Source organism: Poecilia reticulata, linkage group LG15 (genome assembly GCF_000633615.1).
Source record: "Poecilia reticulata strain Guanapo linkage group LG15, Guppy_female_1.0+MT, whole genome shotgun sequence".
Taxonomy (NCBI): Eukaryota; Metazoa; Chordata; class Actinopteri; order Cyprinodontiformes; family Poeciliidae; genus Poecilia; species Poecilia reticulata.
This window is the reverse complement of record NC_024345.1, coordinates 11643261-11666868: the sequence shown is the minus strand read 5'-3', so window position 1 is coordinate 11666868 and position 23608 is coordinate 11643261. Positions and strand designations below refer to the sequence as shown.

At 39.6% G+C, this 23608-nt stretch overlaps 1 protein-coding gene across 3 annotated transcripts in view; it reads right to left on the bottom strand.

Moving 5' to 3' along the window:
• fmn2a (formin 2a) overlaps nt 1–23608 on the bottom strand; it is a 44318-nt gene that overhangs the window by 12110 nt on the left and 8600 nt on the right. For 2 of the 3 annotated variants that reach the window (XM_008429245.1, XM_008429246.1), the window contains exons 3-13: nt 23291–23451; nt 21168–21299; nt 18167–19032; nt 17571–17712; nt 14589–14676; nt 10192–10253; nt 5535–5626; nt 5324–5453; nt 3808–3954; nt 3193–3252; nt 2400–2520 (exon numbers count right to left, since the gene is read on the bottom strand). In XM_008429245.1, coding sequence (XP_008427467.1) covers nt 2400–2520; nt 3193–3252; nt 3808–3954; nt 5324–5453; nt 5535–5626; nt 10192–10253; nt 14589–14676; nt 17571–17712; nt 18167–19032; nt 21168–21299; nt 23291–23451 — 2001 coding nt within the window. The other variant, XM_017309114.1, reaches the window with a different exon arrangement.

Below are 23608 nucleotides of genomic sequence, written 5' to 3'. Positions count from 1 at the left end.
CTGTCCAAAACCGATCATCTCCATAATGGATATAAGTCTAATTTCCTTTGCTGCATAACGTACATTGCATTTATTCTAGCGTTAGGTAAATGTATCTTGAAGGAGAATTACACTTAAATAATTGTCCAACAAGGATATTCTTTTAGAATTAAAAATAACTCACCCTGAATTACCATGATAGATATAATGAATGTAATAAAATGAAGGGGAAAAAACTCAACCCAGACTTTAAGTAAGTTTAGGGTCTGGTTCGCAGAGTATAAAGTAATTTTTCCCCCTCAATTATTCAATGAAAATAAAATTATCCTCAGTTAAGTAAAATAAAATTGTAATCAAAACTTTTGGAATGGTAATGATTTCTTTTTTAAAAACAAAATGTTTTGTTTAACTTTTTCTAAATTAAATAACTCATTTTTGTCTTGTGAACAAAAGTTATTTGCCAAACATAAACTTTTATTTGCACACATCAGAAATATTTTGTTGTGATTTTGGGCCCTGCCCACGATGTCATGTGAGAAAAAAGTTTTTAAAGTTAAACTCAGTAGGCTTTTCTCATGGTGACATGCATTAACAATTACATTTTTGGTTTTGTTTTTCTCTTTTTTCTGCAGTTCCACATTAAAGTTTGATGCAGCTCTGCTTTCCAGTATGGACCATCTTCATCTCCACTGCAGCAAACAGGCAGCTCTTTTTTATAGATTACAGTCACTAAAAGGTTACATTGTGCCCTTGTTTATATTTTTAATAGTCTAATTCTGTAAAGACAAAATATGTCTGGTGGTCTAGCTCTGATTTACATATCTTGCTAAATTGCGGGTTTGAATATGTCAATACTTTCTTATAACAAAATAGACCTGCAGAAAGAAATTACTAATAAAATAACTTACATATGCATAGTTGTATGCTTTATATGGAGATTTTCCTTAGCTTTGATTGTATATCTCACAATTTTGTTATTTATCATTGTTTATTAAACTCTGAAAGCTGAGAGGCTTTGTTCATATTCGGTCCTAAAATGCGGTTAGATGTGCCCTTTTTTTTTTTTTTTTTGAGCACCTGCCCCTTTAGTGGTCTCTGCACGGCCCTGCTCACCCGGATTAGCATCACGGTTAGAAAGCTAAACAAATAACCCGAAAAATAATTCAAGTCTTCGAGCTGGTGGTGTAAGACGCTGGTTCTGCTCTCGCTTGTGTTCTGTTGCTACACGATACTGGCAGTAATATTTCACAGACGTAGTGCCGCTCAACCTCCACCAGACAGTGAAGTCTCACACCGAACGTCTGCTTAAAGCTACAGCATACAACTTAAAAAAGGAAATATTTTAGATATGGATTAAAATATGCCTATTATGTCTGTCAATATATTAATATAATGTAATTAATATAATGTAGACATTAGGTGAATTTATTGCCAGGTAATTTTTCCATTTTGCCAGATAACATAGTATCATTTATATCTAAAGCGAAAAATTAACAGTCATTCCAGGCGATCGGTATCAGAATCAGCAGCAAAAAACCTGATGGGAGCATTCCTCTGATCAGGTTTTATCTTCCTCATAATAAATATTCCTATTACTACATAGTAGTAATAGTAATATTACTACTAATGATCTTTGACAGTTTCAACATATTAATAGATTATCAACATTTGTTTGGTAGCTACTTCAGGTCTGCAGGGCTGTGACGGCTTTGTTTTTTTGGTCTCATTGTGGAGAATTTGTTGAATAACTATTTTTGAACGTCCTACACTTCCACTACTCTTGTATTACGCCTTTCAGATTTTAAACAAACTGATTTACATGCCTCAATTGCCAAAACGGTGGGTGGTTGGCAAGCAAATGGCTAAAGATCATCTAATAAAAGAAAATATGAGTCAGTCTTTGAAAGAGTGATGAACAATCCTTTTCTCTTCACAGCCACATTCAGCTTTGCTAGTGCAGTTGATGAAAGAGGGTGGACAGGTAGAGCAAATTCCCTGGCCACAACTGCAAACTTCATATATTCTGAACTTGGACTTCAGTGAAACGGTAATGGCATGCCAGGTCTGACAGAGGTATATCTGAAGAGTCGCATGTGGTTCTGGTTACCTCGTCTGTACGACAAACAGATGCTATCTCTCTGTTGATCTGCCTCTTCAGTCCACGCGTAACCATAGCTGGTTAAGATTGGAAAATTACGATACATTTTGCAAATACCAATTTTAAAATGCGTCTCAGATGATTTCTTTAAAAAATGATTTACGAGGTGATAAACCAAATTGCCAATGCAATAGCAACATAATTAGATTTCTTAGCAACACCCAAAGTTTGCAATTTTGTAGACTTTCACCAAATTTACACTTTAAAATTGATGGATACGTCAAAAAAAATAAATAAGTGTAATGTAGGTTAGCGGCAGTACCATTTAAATCTTTCTTCAGCTTGCGCAGATCTCTTTCAAAATCCTCAAACTTCATTTGGGAGGCTTGAAAAAGGTCCTGGGGCTCAGGCAGAGGGTAGAGGCACGTCTCTCTGCCAGCATCCTGATAAATGACAACACACATACAGGCCTGAAAAAAAAATAGATATGATGCAAAACACACCACTGTGTCACAGTCAATCTTCCTCAAGGAGGGGAGGGCCTCTCCATCCCAAACACGCAAAGGCAAGATTTAAATAAATGCCGTCAGAGACAGACACAGACTTGTCAACAGTTTAAATGTTTTAGAAAAAAAAATGGACAGAAAGTGTTATAAATAGTGAACATCATCCTTAATGCAGAAACTACGTGTCATTTCTCACCATCCGAGTTTCTAAAAGGCCATTACATGAGCTACAGCCATGTCGCGCAGGTTGTTTTTGGCAGGCTGAGTTACTGAGTTCATTTCATCTGGAGCAGCAAATTATTTATGCTAACACTTCTTTGGAAGCGGTGCCAGGGAGCCAACTGAAGATTTGAATGAAGCCAGAAGAAAGCAGAACATAAGCCAGAGATGAAGAGGGGAAGGCAGAACAAAAAAACGTCGTATGAGAATAACAAAAAGAGAGATTTGTCTCTGCTGCAAATGAGAAAAGGGAAAATAAATAATTTGATAAAGGATAAGCCATGGTATCCTCTGGCAAGAGAGGAAATGAAAAGAGAGCTCTGGAAGGATTTCTAAGCAAATCAGACTAAAACAGGGGAGTGATTCAAATAAACAGGAACCAAAACATACCTCATCAAAGTGCTTCAAATAGTAAGCAACAATGTAAGACAAAAGACTTGTAGAGTTATCCTAAAAAAAAGGACAAGAAAGAAAAACATTAAAATAAATAAACCAACATCTTTTATTTATTAATTTGAAGCAGCATGTTTTTATTTGTGCTGACATAAAAACGAAGAGCGATCTGAGAAGCTGGTAATAAATCAAGACAATGGAAGAGCAATGCAACAAAACACAATTGTGCCAGACTAGTCATCATAACTCAGAGTTAGTGGAAAGTTTCAGTACTTGCTCGTTCCATTGCTACATACACGCACGGCACCCTTTCCTTTTATGGGATTTTTAAGGACACACTGAGTATGTTGTGATACTGACTTCGAGTTGTAAACAGACAGACTTGGAGTCTAAATTCTTAACGGCTTTTGAATATGGGGCCTGCGAGATTCTTTCATATCCAAAAAATTACAACTGAAAATGTGATAATGATTTTGAAATAAAATAAGACAATAGTTTCTAACGTTAAACTCGAGACACAGGGGGATGGATGTGGAAAATTTAAGATTTGGTCATTCAAATGTATACATCTAAATTTACCTTTAAAGCAATAACACACCAACACACACTCACGCAGCTTTTGACATCCTTCAGTTTTGGCAGGATGTCCAAGGTGAAGCCATCAGCCTGTCCCCGAGACCGATTCCCTCCGTTCATGAAGTTGCCAAATGCTAGCACAAGGCCAAGCACCTGCAGCACAGCCTCACTGCTTTGGAGAGTCTGCGGTAAAGCAGAAGACACGAAGCTTAGACAGATGATTTATGTGTAAAGCACATACATTTTGTAAATTATTTGCTTTACACATAAATTACAAAATATTTACTTTTTCAGATTTTGTCACATTGAAGCCAGATACAAAGTAGAGCGTAGTTCTTATGTGAAGAGACTTGATGACTGATCTTCAATTGTTTTTTCCAGAAATAATATGAAAACTGTGACATGCATTTGTAAATCCTCTCCTGAGTCAGTGCTTATGTTTATGTGCTGCAATTTTAGTAATTTTGCTGTCTGTCTCTACCTTCGAGCAGTATTACTACAGAAGACTGCTTGAGACCATGTTCGGCGTTTGGGTTTAACTCAGCCTGCCCTGTGAGAGTCCAATTTACAGTACAAACGCTCTCCTTATACCAGAATATAAAATAGCGCACCCAAATGCACTGACTGACCACTGCTGACCTATGGGAACGAGGTACAGCAGACTTTCTCCCTGGATTTACCCGTATTTAGCTTTCATCTATCTCTTCTCACCAGCCTCACTGCCCCCTACAGCACAATGTAGGTCAGTGTTATTCAACCCTGGTTCCTCAAGGCACACTGCCCTGCATGTTTTAGGCATTTCCCTGCTTCAGCACACATGACTTCAATTGATGGTTGATTAACAGGCTTTTGCCGACTTGTGATCATCTGAATGGGGTGTGTTGCAGCAGGGAAACATCCAAAACATGCAGGTCAGTGTGCCCTAACTCTGCACCATGGTGTGTTCAGGGTCATGTGCAGAGTTAGGTTTTTCACTGACATATTGTTTCCATACAAGTTACATTTTATCTACCTCCCCTGATTTGTGGATCCCTCCTGATCCTGAGTTAGTAACATTCATGTTCCCTTTTCCCAGTCTGTCATCCTGTGAACCTCCAAGTCTTGGGTTAGAGTTAGTCTCTTTCCATTTATGGCCATCATAAGTTTGGGATATTGTTTCATAATAAAGCTTAATTCCTGACATTTCTGCTAAAAAGAAACCTCTGAGGGAGGTCTTCACCAAGCAGTTGTAGTTATATGCAGGCAAACTATTTCTTATAAGGGGTGACTGCTGAGGACAATTACTTGCATAAGATTTTATTTAAGGGTCCCAGAATTATGGGATCCAAGTACAAATGTATTCCTGTAGATTTTTGTTTACCATGAACCATGTAATATTTCCCTTTGACACAATTATGCACTTCTTTGCATTGGTTCATCACTGTGCAAAAAAAAAAAAAAAATCAAAGTTTGTGGTTGTAACAAGACAAAATCGGAAAAAATTCAACAGGTGTGAAAAATGTTTTAATGCTCAATGTATTAAAATAAAGAAAGGAAAAGACCAACAATTCACCTTACATACTCGTTGCAGGATTTCGATTTTACGCAGAATTGACGCGATGCACTCGTGAAAGGTTGATTGGAACAGGATGCAGAACACCCGCTGGGAGAAATGGGGAATTTGTGATAACTGGAACAGAAATCTGGAGACGGGACAAAATAAGTTAAATTAACATTACAATTTATGTGCTGAATTTGATTCCTGATATTTTTTTTATTCCTACTGTTCTGGCTTGTCCAGTGGCTTTGCATCATCCTTGTCTTGGCTGGATTTCATGTGTTTCTTAATAGACTCGATCTCATCATTCTGAGCCCTCTGTCAAGGAAAAGTGCAAGGTGAAATGAAAAATGTACACCATGAAAATGAGTGAAATGTGATGCTTTCTTTAACATAATCCTAAATGACGTTCAACAAAATTAAGTTATAATTAGAAAAGAAATTCAACCATGAGCAGAATTCAGACGCAGGTTTTGAAAAGCAAAACTGAAGGTAAATTAATAAGTTGTAAATGTCCAGAGACCTTCAGAAAGCCGGAGGGATTCTAAATGTTCTCTAGATGATGATCTGAAGAAAATTCAATTTTCTTTAAAGATTTAAGGATTTTATTACAAGCCTATCACAAATCTGTTCAAAATCCATCAAATCCATTCAGTTTTCTTCCCCTACAGGCTCACCTTCTAGTTTCTTTCTTTCGATATGAACAAACTAAATCTCAACTATAATTTTTTTTTTAGATTTACTTTACAAGTTTCACAACTGCCATAGTTGCCTTCTGCTTGATTACATTCCTGACCATTATCCTGCTGCCAGGCGCCGGACCGCAGTTTTATTCAAGGTGGTTTTATAAAAGCAGCCAGAAATGCACCGTCATTTCACAAGGAGGAAAGACAATGGATGTTAATGTTTTTGAAGGAGATAGGTAAAACACTAAAACCATCATCAGGAAGAAAATGTAAACACTGTCTCCTGACGTTGATTGACCAACCGGTCCGAGTCTCAGCACTTTGGTTTTTCCAATCGCCCCTCCTATCTTTCTCCATTTCCCCCCACACCCCCTCTTCTCTGGAGTTTGGCCCCGGCATGGATCCTTGGAAAACATCAAACACCAGCATCAAACGAACTGAAAGCCCGATTAGTATTCTATACACCGCTGCCTTGTGTCGGTAAGGGCAGGCTCTTCGAGATGTTTTCAAGTGTAAATATATTTAACGCAAAGCAGATCCTTTTCAAAGGGCAGCGGCGGAGCCCGGCAGTGTTTGGTGTAATTGGGGACAAGTAGGCATTAGCGTGTGATCCTTGAATTGCTAGGGCATGTTGGAGCGGTTGTTAGCATGAGAAATGCAGTCCCATGTGGAATATCCAATGCAAACTCAAGTAGGATGATATTTTAATGCTAGAATCCTAGCAGTAGCCAAGTGGTATTCATTAACTAGGTTTCTGGTGCAAGGCTAAACAGATCCAGCCAGAGTATAATCACTGTTTAAGTTACTCCACGTTCAACATTGAGGTTTATGAAATTTATGAGTAAGCCCCTGGTCAGAAATTGCATCATTTGAATTCAATAATGGCACCAGGTGCTCAGAAAAATTAACTCTTGAAAAGGTCCATTTAATTCTGCTGTTTATTACAACCTTGCTTTATTTAAAATATATCCACATTCTGAAGTTTCTTTTTGTTTTTACCTCCCTCTCAACAGTCTGCAGTTCAGATTTAGCAACTCTGCACTCAACAAAAATGTGAATATAGACTTTATTCTGAAACTTAATTTCTAAAGTATTTATTTTTGCTCATTATTTCTGGCGACGTGCCTGGAAGGTTGATTATATTAGTAACTTCTGGTATGACGAGATCTGCGTAGCAGTTTGTGTTTATATGTTGCAGGCCCCATTTTTGAAGTACCTGGTTTGCAGTTTAACTAATATATTCTTCTTCATGAATGTTGTTATGATAATCACATACTTATGAACATATCATTTTAAAGCTCAAGCTTTTCCAAAAAAATGCCTATGTTGAGTTATTTCTGGCTGTAACTTCATTAGACAAAGCTTTACCCTCTGGCTCCAGCTCCTGAATGTTTTACTCAAACACCACAGGATTATGGATTCTTCCAGCCGTCGACAATTTCCATCCGTTGGGTACCAACAAATGCAGAATAAAGATACATGGGGCCGACGAATCAAAATAAATAAATTAAAAAAAAAGGTTCTTGCTAGGGTTACGACCGAACACCCAAGAGGTGTTGGCTTCTCAAAAAAGATTAACAGCAGGGCTGAGAACAGATCAGGTTTGACTTTAGATGTCAGAAACAATGTCCAAACTTGTAAAATGCTTTTTCAAAGCAGCAAATAATTCATTAGGGAATAGCATCACCACCTTAACATTCAAATAAATAAAGTAAAATCATAGAAAACACCAGATCAATTCTTTTATAGATTAAAACATTTTTTCATTAGCTAAGGCAGATAATTTTGCAGGAATATGTAATTATTTTTAAACCGTCCGAGAGATGAACCGATATAACATTTAAGATGTAAAAATTAGCCACTCTTGTTCTAATCAACATATACAAAAGGTCAAGAAAACAACAACAGATGTATAATTTGAAAACAATATGGATATATATATATATGTAGACCTGAAATATTTAAATATACCCAAATTTCTGATGCTGTATTCAAGGATCTCTGTGTGCCATGTTTATCAACATGACCGTTTGTAGACCTGCTTAATTGGATTCTGGGACATTGAAGTCTCATCATGACCTCGATGACATTTCGTCGGCTCAAGCTAAAAAAGTCCTCCTAACCCGCCCTGATATAACAGAAGCGAGATTAACGTTCCACCATCATTGACCTTTTCTGAATGGCGGTGGCCTTGTTCAGGCAAACCCGCCGACTATAATCTGTGGTTGGCAGACTGAACGACTCTGCCCTGCCTCCGTGCGTCTCTATCTGCGAGTGCAGAGTGCAGTGTATACACAACTGTGCGGTTCGACTTGTTTGTTTGTGAGCATGTTTGTGAGAATGAGAGGAAAGAAAAAGGAGTGAGGGAGAGTAGCTTGTGATCTAGCTCCTAGCACAGCGAGTGAGGGTGTAACCATTAGGAGCCCCTCGCATTCCTCAAGACAGGCTGACTGTGCTGCCAACTGTGGTTTAGGGGGCTGGAGACCCACAGACAGGATGGAGTCTTGCAATACAAAAGAGAAACAATTTGGCTCCTCGACTCAATAACACAGCCTCAGGCCATACAGGGGGAAAGGAGAGAGAGAAGGGGGCTTGAAGTCTCAGGGTGAACAGAGAGGTTGGAAGACTTTTGATCCTAAGTTATGACACATTGGTTCATGACTACAGCTCGTCTCAAGCCACAGTCTCATTCCCATGATCAGCATTATTAATATGCCTCTGGCGGCCAAAGGTCCAGGCCTCTTCTGTGTAGTGGTGCCAAAAATCCCTTCGCAGGAATTTCACAGCATCTTAAACATGCTTTCCATTGAAATGTGGAAAATATGCTCATTTTCATGTTCCATAATTTACTGACCTGACTTTAAAGGGGTCCTGAACCGTTTCATCTGGGCAGAGGAGATTGATGAATATGGATTTACTCTATATAAAAGAGAGCCTTCATTCCCAATATGAAGATATATTAAGATGTACTGATGACAGCTCAGAGATTCACTGCTAATGTCATACAATCCAGAGCGCCCATCATGGCTGGCAAAGCTTTCCAGTTTTTTAAATCTTACTTACTCTTTGCTGTGACACAAAGTCTTCTGTTTTATTATTACAAAAGTCGAGTCATTTTCATTCAACGTCTAAAAAAAAAACATGTTTGCTACGTAAAAGCACTGATTTTCTTCCAGGACGCACTGATTTTCTTCCAGGACAGACCAACACATGAGTGGCAGTCTAGCCAAACAGCTCGCATACCAGTACAACTTGTGGTTTGCCTGTTTGTTTTTCTGTCTAATACACACTTCCTTTGTTCGCCCCTTTCAAGTTGACTAAGAGCTCCACTAAGGGACATTTGTTCAGTGATGGGGCATCTCTGAGGATGTAAATCTCATTTTATTATAAATAGCAAATATGTTAAAGTGCGTTTTATTTCCCACATTCTAGTCATCATCTATCCTGTCCTCTTCTTTTAAACGTGTGGGTAGGGCAGAAAACCATAGAAATTCATCTCATCAATGAAAATTTCCATTTTTTTTCTAAGAGATACCACTTTGGCAACTGGCATTCAACGTGTCAAAATTGTCAAGATCTTCAAAGCTACGGCAGTGACTGGAGTCAAATGTAGTGAGGCAAAAAATAAAATACCATGACTTCAGAATGGACTCCGACATTACCAACATTGACTTGTGACTTTACTTGGACCTGGGCATTTTGACTTCGGCCCCGTCCTCATGGGGACGGGATGAAGTGTGTCCGCAAAGATATTTTGTTCTTTAGGTTGCAAGTTAACACCGATCTGGCATTTTGGGAGGTCAGACACAATTATTTTTGAAAACAGATCCCAGAGTGGATCAGTTTCAAAATAATGGCTTCATGTTTCAGTGAATATTTTCAATCATCTGGCTAGGTCACATCAAGACTAGGGAACAAAACAGACTTATCTACTTTGCCCATCTTTTCCTAGGGTTAGTGTTACCAGAGAAAACATTGGAACAATTTATCCATTTCTTTCTTCCTTTCATATTAAGGTAATCTAAAATTAATCTAGACTTTAACATGCTGGCACTTAGTGTTATGTTGTTCTTTCTGAAAGCAATTCATGTCTACTCCTAATTGTTACTAAGACTACAGATATCCCATTAAATAGGTTAATTTGAAGAATTCATATTTGCTATACCTGGACGGCGGGTGATAATGAAGCTCACTCACGTTTTCATAAAGTGCTTGCAGAGTCTCCAGATCAACAACGGTGTTGTCCATATTTAGGACAGCTGTGGACAGAACACAAGGGTGACATGGTTAGTGTTAATACTAACACCGAGGCATGTCTTGACATTTCTTTACCTTTAAAGAACACAATTAGCAAGTCAGAAATCACAGCAGCACAAACAGAGCCCCTCTTTCATAAGCAACAGATTAAAACCGTTTGTTTGACATAAACCACAAAACAAGACTGAACGCTTTCTCAGATCTGAAATTCCTGCTTCCCAAGGCCTAAAGGTAGCAGAGAACAAGGGTAAAATTACCCCATATCACATGCCATGCGCTGGGAGTAAGTAAAGCTATCGGTTCTCATCGGGATAGCATGTGAAAAGCCACATGCTGTACATACGTAGGACTTAGAAATCTGTCAAAGACGCAAAGATCTGTGTTTGAAGTTCTGTGTTTGAATTCCTCGTGTCGCCTTTTTGTCTCGGCGCGAGGACCTGGCGCCCGCAAGCATTAATCCTTTGAAAGTAAATGTTTAAAGACAAACAGAGCCGGGAGATCTGTGGTGTCGAGGCTGAGGTGGTGCCGTACACGCAATTGCCAAGTGAAGCAGTCAACACCTAGATGTGCAAGTTCATCATGCAGGTAGGTGTTGAAGTTATTCACATTGTTTTGACCTGTTGGAAATCTGATGAGGATGCAGGGGGGAGATTCGAGTGTCAGGCTCTCGGAGGAAAGAGTGAACATGATGGAGGGAAATGTTATGAGCCTTTGAGAGCAGTTTCAAAATAGATGAAGGAAAACAAAAGGATTAGAAAAACCAAGACATGGGAGAGGAGAGGACATTAAGCTTAAAGGTAAATTTGATGCCTTGAAATTGACCTCTGTCTCTTTCCAGCACATTATCACAACAATCCATGATACTGTTTCCATTCCCTGTTCAACACTCCGTTCTTAGGAGTGTTGGACGGGGAAGTAGTTCATATGATAAACTCGGCAGACACATAGTTCCACCAGGTGTTTGTTTGCTGACTGCTGCTGCCACTAGTTTGGAGGAGTTTTGGAGGAAGGCAGGAGGAATGGGTGCTCTGCGGGGTGAGAGCTCGGCAGGATCCTTCGCTCCAAGGAGTAGCTTTGGGTAAACAGGCGTTGCATTGTATGAGTAAGTGTTTAAACACCTCCTTAAGCGGAGATCAACTATTTCTCAAACACGTGCGAAAGAATCAATGCAACACCCTGTTTATGCTTTTTGATGAGGGAATAATTAGAACATGATATAAAGCTAAAAAAAAATTTCACTTAAATGGATGTGAGCTCATATGTCTTCTTTGAAACTCAAAGTGTTTGAAAAATCTAAATTAATTCATTCACCACTGACTACATGAGGGCCTGCTTTGCCTCTTGAGGTCTGGCCTTCCCTTTGGACAAAAATCTGCATATCTTTGATCAACTCCTTCCCTGCGTCCTTTTGGACACGTTTCATTCCTCAGAAGTAACTACAAAACATCCTATTCTGTTACGTTTACCATTTGGTTCTCATTACCATCTTTGCCAGTGTCTGTGTGGGTACTTTGATTTGGAACTAGTTATTAAAAGAAGCAGGTGAAAGTTGCGTCATCGCCGTGACGTGGAAAGTCCAATCACGCAAAAAAATAAAAACTTGGACCCATCTGTCCACACGTATCCTCGACTGCCGCGTGTGACCCCAGCACGGCGGCGCCGTCAACCACAGTCTTGTCGGGTGTAAAAAAAAACAAAAAATAAACTGCTGCTCTAAAGCCTCACAGGAAGCAGACACTGCACGGAAGTGTCCTATGAAACACGTAGTGTGTCAGCCAAGTCTGAGAACAACCAACAACAGCTGCGAGGAAAGTAAGGGAAAAAAGTGTTGATTCCCCACTGAGCGGCTGGGCTGCTCTAAACCAACAACAAAAATTTAATGATTCATAACTTGTTTTTCTTCAAGTTAAACCATCCAAATGACAGCTTTGGTAGTCACTGTCACTGTTGTGGAATTCAAAAGGAAATTAAACTGATTCACAACCCCGATTTGGAGCATTACAATGCTTTCATGAGTGAATCTTTTGCTTCTCTAAACAATCTGACGCATAGGGACATAAAATAATTTCAGATAAATAGGATCTCTAATGTCTGTAATAAGTCAGAAGACTTTTCTAATTTCAATAAATGTTAGAATCCAAACATTCTGGGAATGAAGCAAAAGATACTGAGAATTACTACACCAAAACCACCAAAGACACACACTATGTTCTCAGTCTGTGATAAACTGAAGTTTCCAATTAGTGCTAATTATAGAGTATTTCAAAACTGTCCTAACATAGGAGATAAATGGCAGCGTTAATGACAGTGGCCCTCTCCTGCCCTCCTCCTCTGACCCAAAATGGATGCGTCAAATACATTAAAGCTGGAATCTTAACATTTACGTGTGTAATAGTTGAAGATGCTGCAGGTTTTAAACCGTAATAAATGTTAGGGTAAGAAAAAAAAAAAAAAAAAAGGAAGAACGAAGAGTGTTTAGACACACGGATGAGCGAAGACTGGAGCGCAATCAGAGGGTAACTAAAACAGGAAGACTGTCGGTTCCCATCAACGTCTCCAGGATGACTTCACATCTACAAAGCCGCCTAGACAAGATGGTGACAACCTCAGAGAGCCGGAGAGCCGCAGAAAAACATGATGTGGGTGTTAAATGAGATGAGATTACAAAAAAATAAGAGCAAGCAAAACCAGAGAGGAGGAGGCAAACAAAAGGCTGAATAGCTCAAGTGACTTTTAGTTTGATGACGTTCCAAAGTGAAGGGGAGACTTTACGCAATCCGAGTACTCTCTCAACCAATTCCAAGATACATTTTTGATACTTGAGCGTGCAAAAAAAAAACTTTCATTGTTAGCAATCCTTTTCATGATAAAATATTTCTTGCATTGCATTATTAATTTTCTATCAGACATGAGTGTGATCTGTGATGCCACAAATCCATATATTGGATTTGTGGCATCACCAATACCAACAATGGTATTGGTTTTGAACATCAACAGCCATCTAGTGCGACCCGGCACTTCTCTCGTAGGAATGGAGGATGGTCGTGTACAGCGGCAAGTTTCTGTAAGCTTCTTGGCATCGAGCTAGCGCATTATATACGTCAGGGGCAAATATTAGTGATTGGGTAAAATTTAAAACTTCATCAAAGTCCATGTCTCCAGCAAATAATTGGTCCAGACCCTCTGTACGAAGCGAAGTTTAGATTAAGGGGCTGGGTTTTACCAAGCTTGACAGTTTTTATGCAACCAGACACATATCTGATGACTCAAATTTATCTGTAGTGCAAAAAAGTAAATAAGTGTCGAAACCTTCTTTTAGCCAGCTCACATGTATCGCATACAACACGTAGGGGAGTTGAACCTGGCGTTGTACTAGAGAAACCTCCAGTCACTCTGAACCAGTGGACCGGTTCTGAAACTGTAACCTTTTAAATCTTTGGAATGCCTTGATATTAGTAACTGAGATTATGGTACCTACTGGAGCCCGCTACGACTCCATGTTTCCATTAGGAAAAAAAGAGAAAAAAGTCACATTAATATACAACCTAAATGTCACGGTTGGATTTTTCCGTCCGGAGACAGCAATTACTGAAAACTTTAAGTACTATGGATTATCCACAGATTACAGCTTTCTTGAAATGATGAAACAATCTGTAGGAATATGTTTTAACAAAAATAGAAAGCAAAAGAGCAATCATTATTTCATTTGACAGCTGAAGGTTTTACTGAATTAGACTCTCTAAAGTCTTGTCAGAATAATAAGACTGCTTTTGTTGGGGAAGTATCAGTGGATTATAATGAGATTGTAAAGCCTAAGTAGCCATCTTGTTTCTTTAGGTTGATTGTGCCTGCTGTCATGATGATTAATCATGATAATCTTAGGATTTCAACTCAAAATCTGTGCTCACTTATTCACAGCTTTTATTTATACAGTAGGATTGAATTTATGGAGCTGAAGTGTTCAGCATTGGTATCAAAAAAAAATAAATTCCACTTAGAAAGCAGTATAGAATCCAGGAATAACTATATACAGAAAGACCAACACTGGAAATGCAGACGAATGAATGAAAATCACACTTTTTGTGAATTTTTAGAAAATATCACACTATTTCCATCTTTCCAAATAAATGCACCGCATTTCTGTCTTGTACTAAATAAATACTACAGTCAGTACATTATGAGGTTTAATATTTATTTATTTATTTTTTACCAAATACGTGTCAGCATTTGAGCCAAACAAAAGTATATTATACAGTGTCACTATGTTTCTCATAAAGTACTGCAGTAATTTGGCAGAAAGTCAAAATCCAGATTCAGGAAAAAAAAAAAAACCTTACCATTCTGGATGTCCTTCATATCCAGGTGAATACTGGACATCAGAATCCCAACAGCTTGTGAACGCTTGTTGCTTAACAATTTCACCACCTGCAAAATGAACACAGACACAGCAGCGGATAGGTCAGAAAAAACATGTACACAAAAAGCAAAGCGTTTTTGGACTCAAGACCATTACAGTGTGTTTCCTTGTGGGAGCAAGAACGTACGCTGCAAATATTGATAAAAACACATTACAACAGATTTGCCAAGAGAAAAAAAATTAGCAGGATTTTATGAATTAAGTTTCCAGAAGTGATTACACCTAAAAAGTCTTGTGAAATTTTGGCTCAGGATTCACGTGAGTCTACAACAAGTAAACAGTTTTCGAAACAGAAATAAAGTCCATCAAAAGGACATTAAATTAGTCAAAACCCCAGAAAGACAAGGACAGAGCATCTTAAACACTGCCTAAAATTAACAGTTAACTTTATTAAGGCGTCACCCAAAACTAACATCATTATTGTTTGTAGCTTTGAATATGTAATGAATGTGAATTAATAACACACATTGGACAAATCTTAAGCCACAGTGTTCCTTAGTAAGCAAAAGCGTGAACGGGATTGAAGAGAATGAACAAGACGGAAAACCCGAAGCTTACTGCGATCCAGACAGAACCCTTTCACTGAAACCAGATCACACAGACCACAGACCTCGTAAACATACAGGAAGTTGTATCACCGGGCCCCAAATGTCTGTTTCCCTGGAAATAACCACAGCTTTGATGGGCATGGACTGATGCGATACTGACTGGGCATCTCTTTTTAATAGGCCAATTTATTCTATGTAATCCAACAGAAGTATTCACACCACTTCCACTTTTTCACAAATTGTAAAGCTACAACCAATAACTTTACCATGTTGGATTTTTAATTATTCAAATTTTGTTTGTTTGGTTTTGTTTAAAAAGGAAAGGGGATACATTGGTTTATTGTTTTCCAACAAAATCTCATGAGTTGCAGGCTCCAACACGAGTTCTTTTGGGAACGTCTTGCATTCACCTCAGTTCACCTTTTCATCAACTCCAAACAGTTTCTAATGTGTTCGTTTTCCAGCACACAGGGTTTTGTCAGGCACTGCTGCAAACGCATAAACAACTTTAACTCATAACAAAACACTTTTATTGACTATCATTCCTCTTAAAAATCAAAAATTCCATCAGCGCTCCCAACAATGATTTATTCTTCATAACATTCAGCTTGATACAAGACAGAAGATGGTTTTATGCCAATTTTAAGCAGTGCCTGAAAGATTCATCAGATGCAATGGTTTAATATTCTCCACGGAGTTGCTTGTTTGTCCTTTTAGTTTTCCTCTGACAGAAATCGTTCTTTCAGTTATTGTAACGTCTGCCAGTATGGGTTGTCATAAATTCTATACAGCTCTAAAAAACACGTTTTAGAAAAATGGAAGAAACTAGATTTTCTGTAAGACTCACACACTCTACAATGCATTGTATGTCTATATTTTATAATTTCCTTAGATTATCTATCTATCCATCCATCCATCCATCCATCCATCCATCCATCCATCCATCCATCCATCCATCCATCCATCCATCCATCCATCCATCCATCCATCCATCCATCCATCCATCCATCCATCCATCCATCCATCCATCNCATCCATCCATCCATCCATCCATCCATCCATCCATCCATCCATCCATCCATCCATCCATCCATCCATCCATCCATCCATCCATCCATCCAAGTTCTATTATAATAGTTCTTAAATGATATTTAGTTAAGCCCTAAATTAATAATAATAATAAAAAATAAACTTGAAAACAGTTTGCTAAAACCCATTGCCACAATTTTGAAACTTAATGTATGGTGTAGTAGGATAAGAATACAAACAACACACCAGTGTTGAAAGTATCAGTTGAAATCTTTTACAGAAAAGATTTGATGAGCTTAATTAAAACCAATGACACGAGTTTTCCAACTAAGAGCAAGGAAACATCTGAACCTAGCTTTAGGCAAGTTATCAAAGTCATGAAAATGACATTAATCAGATAAAATCACCACTAACTACAAAATATTCAACTGAAACCAAAGTGAATTGTCTTATTCAAAAAAGACCGTTTTAAACAGGCATTATTTTTCACTCATAGAAATGTGCAGAACCCTTCCTTTTTATTGAACTACAGGGCAGTTTACTTAAAGATAAGCTGTTTGAGCAAAGCTTTCATAAACTTTAAACTTGGCACGTTTCTAGAAAGTTTTCTGTTAATTTTATGGTTCAGTTCAACGTCTCATAAACTAAAAGATTTCCCAAAAATGTTTATGCCTTAAGACTAACATTTCATCTCTGCCATAAGCACAAAGTATCCCCTAGAGTGTCAATTAGATGGGTAAAACGTAGTTCCCCTGTGCAACATCATTTGTGATTTAGACGCATAAATTTGACCAACAGCACATCAATTTAAAGATGACGACAAGCGCAGCTTTTAAACTGTAGATCAAATGTTTGACTTGGAAATTGATGGAGTGGCGTAAAGTGTATTGGGGAGAGAAACAGTCTCGACTATTAAACCAATTCATACAGAAAGCACAATGGGAGGAACCACACCATGAAATACAACTCCCAAGCTTCTCTTGCTCTCCCTCACTAATTTCCCTTCCCGCTCTCTCTTAGCAGTCATCGTGGCTGTGAGGTTTCCTCACCGCACGCGAGTCTTTGGCTCCGTGCCACTGGATGGTCACAAGGGAGTCGGTTGGGAGCCAGAGCTCACACCACATAATAACTGTCTGGCTGCAGCAGTTCCTCCTGCCACTCAAAGTGACTCTGGGAGCGACAGTGAGGAGAAATGGAAAGAAACGAGGCATGGATGGAAAGTGAAGATTGGGAAAGCTCCAAAGAAGGCCAGAGGGGAAAAAAAAAGTAATAAAATCAGAATAGAGAGAGAGAGGACTAAGCCCAACAGTCAGGAGGACACATACCTGTTTGGCCTTTGATTTGCTGATTGTGTCTGAAATTGGTTTCTTCTTCTCCTTAACAGCACTTTTGGAGAACAGATCCACAAATTCTCCGAAATCAATTGTTGGCTCCTCGATTTTTTCCCACACCAGCGGTCCGGAGATTCTGGAGGCAGGATGACAGATTAACTATTTACTTTTAAAACAAGAGAAGTTTAATATGTCATTCCGTGGTTGAAAAAGTATACCGAAGCTGTTTTCTAAGTACTTATTTGTCATCTTTTGGAAACTACAAATCCTCGTAATACACTCGTGTAGCCCATCAGTCAACAAGCTTAGAATCGAGTTTCTCACTTGCAGCAGAAATTGTGAGATTTATTTTTAGCAGCCGTTCATTCAGCTGCATTTTTTCAAGCCCTAATAAGGGAAGAAAACCTGGTTAGAGTCAATCCTGCCCTAACCACAACGCCTGGACTGCATTGCTTTCATTTTCCACAAGGTTAGCATCTCCATTACCATCACAACATGTGGCTGATCTTTATCTTAAGTGGACATGTTTCCTCTCAAAAATCTCTACTGTTAAAATGTCTGTGTGCAAATGATCCATATCTGACCCGTACTTTTTAGCGTGCAGCTGGATGCGGGTCCAGTAGAGCGGCTTCATTGGCTTGGGGGGCTCCATCACGGCTTTGGCAGGGGTCGCTTCCTGAACCACCAGGGAAGAAATGGGACCTGGAGGTGGAGGGATGTAGCCTGGAGGAGGGGCTCCCATTCCCGGTGGAGGAGGTGGTGGTGGAGGAAGGGGTCCCATTCCCGGTGGAGGAGGTGGTGGTGGGGGAGGGTGTCCCATTCCTGGTGGAGGAGGTGGTGGTGGAGGAGGGGGTCCCATTCCTGGTGGAGGAGGTGGTGGTCCTATTCCAGGCAGAGGAGGTGGCGGTGGAGGGCCAAAGCCTGGTGGCGGAGGTGGAGGAGGGGGTGGCGGACAAGGTCCAAAACCAGGTATTGGAGCAAGTGGAGGAGGAGGTGGAGGAGGAGGAGGAGGAGGAGGAGGAAGAGGAGGAGGGGGCATGCCTCTTGAGGTTGGAGGGGCAACAGAAAGAGGGGAAGGTGAAGGACTTTGGGTGACGCCGTTTTGCTGCCTCTCTTTGCAGGTGCACACAAAGCTTTCTGTAGACTTGAGGCTGGAAGATTTGACTGAAAAGGACTTGGGGCCAATTCCTCCATTTACAGATGCGTCAAATTTAAACCCCTCATCTACGGGTGAAGTTTGAACAGATGCCTCCAGTCTTTCTGCCCTTTTCTGCGAAGCCTTGGGCTGTGCGTTCCCCAGAACTTCCACACTGTCCTCGCCGCTCTTCGCCAAGGAGGGCCGATGCAGGACAGCGATCTTACTCTGCAGCTCCTCAATTTTCTTCTCCAGCTGAGGGATGAGGCAGTTTTCATCCTCTGAAGATGACTGGCCTGACTTCAACCTGCTGGATTCTGTCTGTCAATGAACGACAACACAAAAAAAAGGAGGGGGAGGGGAGAAATTTAAACAAATGCAAATTTTAAGTTGGTACAAAGATCCCAAATAATAATAATAATAATAATCATAATAAATAAAGTGTTAATCTGTGAAATTTCTGTGTTATTGTTTCTGGCTTAAGGTCAATTTGCCTCTTTGTATCCCCATTTTTTGCACATTACTATTGCATCCACTTCCAAATCCTTTCAGAGTCATGAATTTAACCATTACTTATTGTTAGTTACACATTTTACATATCATAGAAAATAATTGTAAAAATGCTCCAATCTAGCACAATTGAACATCTGTTAATGTATTTGCGGATAATCCTGAACATCTGAAGAGCCTTCACTTGGTGGACCCACAGTTGTGGTTTTTATTCTGAAAAACACGGCATTAAATTTTAAAACCATACCAATGTGACCCGAGAGACAAGGAGTCATGGCTTAATTAGTTACCTCGACTTTTATTTTACTGTTCTTGAAATAGTGGACGTCGTCTTGGATCATTTCTCTAAACAAGCCTGACCTCTGGTGGACAAAAACATTTTTACAGGGTAAACCATCAAGCTGTTGCAGACGAACCACAGAAATCCGAGTAGATAAAAAAAAGAACATCAAGTCGAGTGCATTCCTGAATATTGGGAACAACATCAAACGGATCATTTAATGTTGCATGTGAAGCCATTATAAAACGGGAACATTTTCACTGTATAATCACATGGTTATTTTTAACTGACCAAGAACAATTCCTATACTACTCAAGTCTCACAGTAGTTTCCTGTCCTATCTGGCATGATGTGCATTTGTGCATTTCACCAGATTAATTATTGCACCCTTAAATAAAATTTCCAATTATTCACTACTTTGCTTTGATCCATCACACAAAACCCCGATAAAATATGCTATATTGCAAAAGGATCGGCTTGTCAGCCTTCATATAAATTAATCCATAGGGATTATCCATCATATGAATCTGAAGGGATTACTATGATGTTGTTCCATCCTTTGCAGCTCTAATAGCTCTTGCTCTTCTAGAAACCTAAAAAAATTAAGAGTGTTTATATCTTTCAACCATTCTTTCAGAAACAGGTTTACTGAGGTCAGACAGTAACTTTGGATGAGAATACCTGGCTTGCGTTGTCCGTTCAATTTAATCTCAAACATGCTCTTTATGAACTCAGGACTCAGGGTCAGGCCAGTAAAGGTCTGTCATACAAAGGCCACTCATAAGGTATTCATGGCTAATCATCTACACTAGTTCACAGTGATGTTCAGTCTGTCCCTAAACTACCTCAAATTTAGCAACATAAAATTGTCTAAAGTGTCTCGGTTTGCTGAAGCATTAAAAGTATTCCTGAAAATCAGCTTCACACCATAATCTGTGCTTCACCAAACTTTTTACACCCGACAACATGCAGCCAGGCGAGAAGCCACCGCCAAACTCCTCGACTGGATTGACAGCCAGAGAGGCAGAATTTGTCCTCTGGAGAAGACATCTCCGCTCTAGAGTCCAGCTGCAGTGTTCTTCATGCTGCTGCCTCTGACCGTTTGCAATGCACGCTGCAGCTGCTCCGCCATTAACCATTACATGAAACTTTTCACACCATGCTCTGGAGCTTATCTGAGGGCCACATGAAGTTAGGAGGAAGTTTTGAACCAGTGACATCGTGTAATAGTACCATGGTGAAATGCTGGGAGTTTCTGAAAGTGACCCATTGTGTACAGTTGCTTGCAGAATCAGTGTAGATGATGAGGTCCTGGATTTTAAACACTTTGTGGCCATTGAAGTGATTGGAATCTGCATTTAATTAAGTGGATGGGTGAGTAAATACTTTTGACAATATAGTGTACAATGACTTTTTACCATGTCAACGTTTTCAAATGGCAAACAAATTTGAGGCGTATGAGCACTTTTGCAAGACTATAAATGCCAACTGAAAAGAAGTCGCCTCATCTTGGTAAATGAGGTTTAATTTGATGCTTCTTTTACTAATATTGTAAAATTGTGTGAAAAAAGAAAAAAAGATACAGAAGAAAACCTCTCAGTTTGTCCTCAACTACGTTTTGACAGAGACTTAACATTGTGCAAGGAACTGGGGCAATGTAACCAACCTGAAAGTGCAGTGCACCGGACGGCTTGGACGATGAGCGGTGCAAAGGGGATCTCAAGCCTCTCCCATACAGCTCCCACAAGTGGGAAGACACTGGGAGGCCCACAGATGCCCAGGTGTACAACTGCTCCTCCTGCGCACAGTTTAAGAAAAAGGAAAGCAACATTTATGACACTTCTACACCTCATTAAATTATACTCTGATTTAGAGCCTGATTTTGATGGAGGAGAATAAATCAAATGTTTAAGCCATTATATCTACTCCATATCTCAGCCCGAAGGTCACTTCCCTGTCTGAATATATTAATCTTGCCATCTTTTTTTTTTCCTAAGGTGGAAACTCCCTTAGCAATTGCAATTATATGGACTCATATAGCAAACGTTTACCAGCATAAAATACTTTGCCATCAAAAACAACTTCTTTGAAAAGCCAATAGGTAACAACTGAGAAAGTTGTTTTGTAAATGCTGTACACATTTGGAAAAAATAAACGCTGTAAATTATAATTTTTCTGTCATCAGCAACAAAATCTTGAAACCCATTAGAAGCATTTTCACAGACTGAAAAATGCACAGTCCATCTTCGAAAGATGTCCACCTCCTTCTCAGAATATTGGGAAATGACCCGTGTGAGGTTGTGTGTGATGCAAATGGGCACACTTTCTTTAATGTCTATTGCATTCAGGCTCAGATTACGCACTAATGTGTGACGTATTATTCGAAGACGGTGAAAAATCTTATACTGAACTGACTTTCATGCAGCATTTCGTGCTGAAAAATCGAATATGAATATTCCCACTGAAAAGCTGATTGAAATTAGAGGATTAGATTTTGGGTAAAACAAGGACGGCAAAAACAAGCAGGTTTTTTTTTGTTTTTGTCAAATGCCTCAACGGACACAAGTGGTCGGAATGTTGCACCTCTAAACACAATCAGACCAACTTTTCATCAAAAGCTTACAAGGGTTGTACTTTCAATAGGTAAGTCGCCGTGCCCCACTTCAAAGTCTGCACTTTCGACGGCAACGGTAAAGGTTATTCATGGTTGAGCTGAATAATGCAGAACTCCAGGGCACAGCCAGAGCGGTGACAACTCTGTCCAGTCGTGTCATGATGAGCTTTTTGTGGGGAAGAACAGCCTGAGCCCAAGGCACGTGGAGTCGTTACATAACGCAGTCAGCAGATGGGCTACGCAAGCACAGATGCATGCTTGTGTGTGAGCAGGCGAGACTTCATGAGCATTAGAGGGAGTCCGGTTAATCCGACGCTGCCAAACGCCGCCAGTATCAGCGTTTCAGGCTGGCCTTTTGTATCAGAATATCACTAATACACTCCTGCATGTACCCCCTGGCAGAATGTACAATGAAAAGAGTTTGGCAGTGACGTCCCTAGATATAACAACAACAACAATGTGGTTTCTCCAGTTTTGTCTCCAGCTCGGATCCTTGTAAGTAAACCTGCACCGAAAGAAAGAATTGGTAAAGATATACTTCAAGAGCACAGAACGATACTGTTCAGCTAGAGGAATCAGCTGCTTGAATGAAGTACCTAGGCAAAAATACCCCGAGAAAGTCGGTAAGTAAATTAGATGCCTCAGTGATTCCATCTCTGCTGAAACAGAAATGGAAAATAACATTCATGAAGTCAGCTCACATGACTGGGTCGGTCTGCATGCATCCCTGGTCTTTCGCTAATAACATTTAAATTTGTCTGACAGGAGACGGCTATGTAAACTGCTTTATATGTGCATTACGCGTTGCACGTAAAAAAAGAAACTGAAAAAAAAAGCTATATTAGTGAGATCATGTCATGATCATGTGCTCTTTCAGCCACATCACCTCACACTAATTTGGTTTTCCAAGCAGAAATTCTGTTAAAGGGAAGTACAGGGAATATTTTCCTTCTGGCAAGGAATGTCATACTTGATTACAGAAAATGTAAAGCAGTGAAATTCTGTCCTCTTGTGTAAAAGGGGACAGACAAAAGGCTTAAATGTTTATATACGTGCACTAAAAATATTACCTTCCTGCCTCGTTTTACATCAGTGGAAAGGCTGGAGCCAAGCTAATAGAATTAACTTAATTTCTGAAAAAGTGTGTGATGGCAGAACATGGAGGGTGGGCTTACACTGAAGATTGTGGAGACGGTCCCATCACTGCGGTGCTCCGTGTTGCTGTCACTGAAGGGGTGCAGCAGACCATGGGCAAGCATTCGGTGACACAGTTCTTTTGCCTCGTCATCTGCGTCCCCCCCATTGTGTGTGCAAAGCTTTTCCAACAGAGTCTGACCTGACAGCAGAACAGAGGAGGATGAAACCAAGAAACAAGCTGAACCGTCGTTCTGAACCCTGCAGTTTGTCTGTTTTAGTGCAGGATTAGCAAGGAACTGAACAGACACGTTGTTAATCTAGACAGTTTGGAAAGTTTCAAATTTAGATGCGATAAT